Genomic DNA, 6,000 nt, shown 5'->3' on the forward strand with positions numbered 1-6,000 from the left:
TAAACCTGGTGAAATTTTAAAATAAATTATTTTAAAATTCAACTAATATCCAGTAAGTAAAAGTAAGACAACTTCTTTATCTTTTTAAATGATCACTTTGCCTTTGTGGTAAAGGAAAATTTGTGTGAATATATACATTACTTCAAAAATTCAAAATACAATTCTTAAGTGGCATGTAATTTCATGACATTTGTTTTGCAATGTACTTGATTTTTGTGACGTCACTGCTTTACTTTTTATTCAAGGTTGAAATTTTAAAAGAAAAAAATTCTTTTTCTGAAAAAGAGAAAAGAACTATAGACTTGGTGCATCAAGTTGAGAAGTTTTATTCAGAACATTTGCAAGAAAATATGCAGATCCAGTCCTTTCCCAGGTAGTCTCATTAGCCCCCTTTTGGTAACATGGGAAGAATATTTTAGATCGTGTTTAGTTTTTAATTGTTAGTGAGCACAGATTTCTTCTGTGGAACTGAGCTTATATTCCTTATAAAGGTAAAACTTGTCCAGAAGTGACTCAGGAATTTCCTGTTCTTTCAATATGCACATAATCAGATATATTTTTTAAGATAATAAATATAACATTATGAGTATTAAAGTATGTGTTCCCCAAAAGAATAATAATTTTTGAGCAGATAAAGAGAAATGCTGCTTTTTCCTTCAAAATTAAAAAAAAACTATATCACTGTTTCAGGTATTGGGTAATGGAGCAAGACTTTTTCAAGCACAAGTCTGTTTTGGACTCATTCCTGAAATACGATCATAAAGATAAACTTAATAAACAGAACCACAGAATTGCATTAAATTGGGCTCAGTGGTGGAACCAACTAACACAAGAATCTATCCTCCTTCCCAGGATAAATCCAGAAGGCAAGTGTGAGAAAGCCTGAAATCTGAACATATTGAATGAGTATTAAATTAAGCTGTCGTATATTTTGGCGTCTCTCCATTTTAGAATTCCTTTGGGGGGAAAAATTCAATTGCTTTAAAATTCAAGTCAGTAAGACTTCTTATCTTAAGGTTTCTGTTAGGGACTTGTAATAGTGAAAGAAAAAAGTTGTATGTTTCAGTAAATTGAGACTTCAAGGCTGAGTTCTCTTGTTTGCCTCAAAGTGACATTCTTTATTTTTCCCAATAGTCTGAGTTTCTTCTTGTGTAAACTAAAGATCTATATCAATTGGGGTTCCAGGGAATAACTAACAATGGTAAACAATGGTAATTCAGAGAGTGTCAAATTCATGTTTATTATTATAGCCAAAGTTTTCATTTATATTAAGAAAAAGAAAAGGGGGAAAGAGACCTGAAAAGATAAATGAAACAGATAGCTAATTCCCAAGTTTTATTTAACAACTGTACTAATAAGCAACATTTTGCTCTTCCTCCAGCTGAATATTGATTATAAAATGAACAGCAACATAAAAGAGGAAAGTAGTAGAAGAAGAAAAGGGCCTGCATATTCACATATAAATATTTGTCCATTTTGTCATATTTACTCAGTTGATTAGTGTTGAGCTTTGTGTCAATAATCATAACTCATTGCTATTTTAAAATGTATTTTGTTCTTAATGTAGAATATAAATCATATTCCCCTGAAGCCCTCTGGAGATACCTCACAGCTCGCCATGATTGGCTAAGCATTACCTCGTGGATTGGAGAATTTCAAACCCAGAATAGTTATTCTTCACTTCAGCAGAACAAATGGCCTCCTCTGACTATTGATGTTATTGATCAGAGTACTTGCTGCAACAACAACATGAGGAATAAAATTTTAGATGAGCTGGCCAGGTACTATAATTGTGGGGAAGAGTAATAAGAAATAATTCTGTAATGTTTCCTTTGCAGTGCCATGAATCCAATGGAACATTGTTTCACAGTATTTTTAAATTGAAAGGTTTTAAAATCACATGTTTTTAGCATCATAGTGACTAAGCTCTCAGATTCTATATTTGCTTTGGTGTGGAAATGGTAAGCTGTCGGTGCGGCTACAGGGCCCAAGTGCAAGAGCTTAGTATCCTGTAATGTCTCCGACTGTTCTTACTGAAGCCATGTTCTATGTATGGTCTTGAACTAAAGAGGATTACTCAGGTAAGAAATTAGTGCAGGGCAGGAGCTTCTGAAGTGGTAAGGAAAGACTTTAAACTTTAATTAATTTCTAAAAATAATTCTCTTAGATCAAACCATGTGAATTTGCCATTTGTGTGGGTCAAAAATGGATGAATAATCAGCTATTTCATATTGTTCAACCTAATCTATCTTCCTAAGCTATCAAAATAATATATGGAGACTTAAATGTGTTGATTTTTTAAGTCTCTTAAACTTCCCATATATTACTTTATTTTATAGTTATACTTATTGGGGAAGTATAGCTGTATTATTTACCCAACTTAAAGTTGTGGAATCCAGAGAAGTTAAGAGCTTTGCCCAATCCAGTACTTACAGGCTTTAATTTTATTTTTACCCCTGTCTTTGTAGTCATTCTTCTTCCCATTGCACTAAATTCTCTTCTTAAAAGTAACTTTCATATAACTTGTATGCTTATTAATTATTTTGGTTAATATTTGATTAAATAAAAAAGCTAATATATGTATGATTTAACATAAATTATGATAATAATGAACTATTGAAATCTACTACATTAACAGATTAAAGGGAAAAAATACTACCCTGATAGATACACAAAAGCATTTGATAAAATTCAACATCTATTTATGGTAAAAGCCATTAGCAAACTAAGAACAGATGCAATTCCCTTAACTTGAAAGGGATGTCTAAAAAACAATCTTCTAGCTCTAGCCGGTTTGGCTTAGTGGATAGAGCAGGGGTGGGCAAACTTTTTGACTCGAGGGCCACAATGGGTTCTTAAACTGGACCGGAAGGCCGGAACAAAAGCATGGATGGAGTGTTTGTGTGAACTAATATAAATTCAAAGTAAACATCATGACATAAAAGGGTACGGTCTTTTTTTTTATTTTTTAGTTTTATTCATTTCAAATGGGCCGGATCCGGCCCGTGGGCCGTAGTTTGCCCACGGCTGGGATAGAGCATCAGCTTCCAGACTGAAGGATCCCGGGTTCACTTCCAGTAAAGGACACATACCTCTGTTGCAGGCTCCTCCCTGGCCTAGGCCCTGGGGAGAAGGCGGGGGCAGGGGGAGGGCGTGGTCAGAGCCCTGGTCAGGGTTTGTGCAGGAGGCAACTAATATTTCTCTCTGTCTTTCCCTCTCTCTTCCACTCTCTAAAAAAGAAATCAAAGGAAAATATCCTCGGGTGAGGATTAAAAAAATAAAAACAGTCTTCTAGCTAACATTATACTTAATGGTGAAAGTCACAAGCATTCTCTTAGATTTGGAATAAGATAAGCCTGCTATCAATTCTTCTCAAAATAATCTTTAGATATAGTACAATCTCAATAAAAATCCCAGCAGAATTTCTTCTGGATTGTTATAAGCTGATTATAAACATTAATATAGAAATGCCAAGGGTCAAGAATAGCCTTAAAAAGAACTTGCCCCTTGAAAGATTAAAACTTATTCTAAAGCTATAGCAATTAAGACATTGGGAATGTTAATGGAGGGATAGACAAATATACCAGTAGAATAGAAGAGTGAGCATAGAAACAGACTTACATATGTTCACTTTATATATGACAAAGGGACCACCACAGAACCGTGGGGACTGAATAGTCTTTTCACCAAATGGACCTGGGGTGACTGGGTGATAGTTTTATGGAAGAAAGTTAAATTGAACCCTCTGCCTTATATCATGCATAAAATCAATTCCAGGTAGATTTTTAAACTTAAATATCAAATGTAAAACTATAAAGCTTTTAGAAGATACAGAAGAATATGTTCATGACCGTGGGAGTAGTGTATGCTTTCTAAAAGGCCTAAAGGGGCAAAGGAAGAGAACAATTAGTGAGATCAAGAGAGTGTCAGCCAACCTGCACAGTGCCAGTCACCCAGCACAGAGAGAGCTAAGGCATCCCCACCCCATCTTTTTCTGACTCTTACCGCCTGGTAGGGGTCTCCCTTAGGGCAAACCAAAACAGAAGCCTGATGGTGGGATAAGGACACATATGTAATACCTTAATAAAGAAATTTTAAAACAAAACAAAAACAGAAGCCTGAGGGCACTGGAGCCTTCTTGAGCAACTGATACAGGTGAGCTTTCAAGGACACAGAGCAGGAGAAGAGTAGAGCTTGGATCTGAAGGGGAAGATACCCCACAATTGGGCGTTTCATAAAGAGGAAGCAAAAATAGCCAATAAACATGTAAAAAGGTACTTTTCCTCATTTATAGTCATGGGAACATGAATTTATTTTACAAAAAAAATCTAGGAACAACTGCAATGACCATCAAAGGTAGAGTAGATAAATAAAATCCTATATAATAAAAGCCTAATATGCTAAGTGTCCAGGTAGCCAGTCGGCTGTTCAACCAATCAAAGCGTAATATGCTAATGATATGCTAAGGCAGCTCAACCGCTCACTATGACGTGCACTGACCACCAGGGGGCAGACAGTCGACCGGTTGACCAGTCACTATGATGTACACTGACCACCAGGGGGCAGACAGTCGACCCGCTGACCAATCACTATGATGTGCTCTGATCACCAGGGGGCAGATGCTCTGACTGGTAGGTTAGCTTGCTGCTGGGGTCTGGCCCATTGAGACTGAGTGAGATGGGCCACACATGCCCTGGAGCCCTCCTGTGGTCCCTCCCTGACTGGCCAACCTCCCGTATCCCTCCCTGCCCCGATCGTACACTGGTGGGGTCCCTCAGCTTGGCCTGTGTCCTCTTGCAATCCGGGACTCCTCGGGGGATATCGGAGAGCCAGTTTTGGCCCAACAGTGGAATGACCGGTTGCTATGACCTGCACTGACCACCAGGGGGCAGACACTCAACACAGGAGCTGCCCCCTGGTGGTCAGTGCGCTCCTACAGGCTCACAGCTGGTGTATGCAGTGGTGGTGGCAGGAGCTTCTCCTGCCTCAGCCGCAGTCGGACATCCCCTGAGGGCTCCCAGACTGCAAGAGGGCGCAGGCCAGGCTGAGGGACCCCCCAACCCTCCTGAGTGCATGAATTTCAGGCACCAGGCCTCTAGTGTATTATAATCATACAGTGTAATATATAACAAGACTAACAAACTGTAGCTACAGGTATCAACATAGATATATTTCATAATGTGGAGTAGAAGAATGTTCCATAATGTTCCAGAATGTGTTTGTTTTGTTTGTTTTTTAATCCTCACCTGAGGACATGCTTAGAGAAAGGAGGGGAGAGAGAAACATTGATGTGAAAGAGAAACATCGACTGGTTGCCTCCCATACATGCCCCCAACCAGGGATCAAACCCACAACCAAGGTATGTGTCCTGACCGGAAATCGAACCGGCAACCTTTTGGTGCACAGGACAATACTCAACTAACTGAGCCATGCAGACCTGGCAAATGTTTTATTTATAAATAAAGTTTAAAATAGGCAAAACCAAACCATATATTATTTGAGATTACATATATGAGTGCTAAAACTATGACTAAAACTAAGGGAATGGTTATCACAAAAGTCAAGCTAGCAAATGAGATGCAGTGGAGAAGGGATCCCACAAGGGCTTCCAAGTACTGCCGAACCGGTTTGGCTCAGTGGATAGAGCATTGGCCTGTGGACTGAAGGGTCCCGGGTTCTATTCCCGTCAAGGGCATGTACCTTGGTTGCGGGCACATCCCCAGTGGGGGGCGTGCAAGAGGCAGCTGATCGATCTCTCTCATCAATGTTTCTGGCTCTCTATCCCTCTCCCTTCTTCTCTGTAAAAAATCAATGAAATATATTTAAAAAAAAAAAAAAAAACTCACCTCATTTGTCCAAATATCTATACTGCCAATGTGGGTGAATCCCACTTCTTCCTTTGTCTGAAAAAGAATGAGTTGGGAAGAGGCATTAACTAAGCAGTTACTCAAAATTTTATACGCCTGGTGATTTTCTCCAATCTCCTTGTAGGGTTTTCCA

The 6,000-nt window shown here is 38.6% G+C and overlaps 1 protein-coding gene across 1 annotated transcript in view; it reads left to right on the top strand.

Moving 5' to 3' along the window:
* Positions 1 to 6,000, top strand: part of SPG11 (spastic paraplegia 11 (autosomal recessive)) — an 87,217-nt gene that overhangs the window by 23,023 nt on the left and 58,194 nt on the right. Inside the window, exons 12-14 of the mRNA XM_015557515.1 lie at positions 246 to 373; positions 691 to 866; positions 1,568 to 1,781. Coding sequence (XP_015413001.1) covers positions 246 to 373; positions 691 to 866; positions 1,568 to 1,781 — 518 coding nt within the window. The remainder of the gene's footprint in view (positions 1 to 245; positions 374 to 690; positions 867 to 1,567; positions 1,782 to 6,000) is intronic.

Source organism: Myotis davidii, unplaced genomic scaffold, assembly GCF_000327345.1.
Source record: "Myotis davidii unplaced genomic scaffold, ASM32734v1 scaffold46, whole genome shotgun sequence".
Taxonomy (NCBI): Eukaryota; Metazoa; Chordata; class Mammalia; order Chiroptera; family Vespertilionidae; genus Myotis; species Myotis davidii.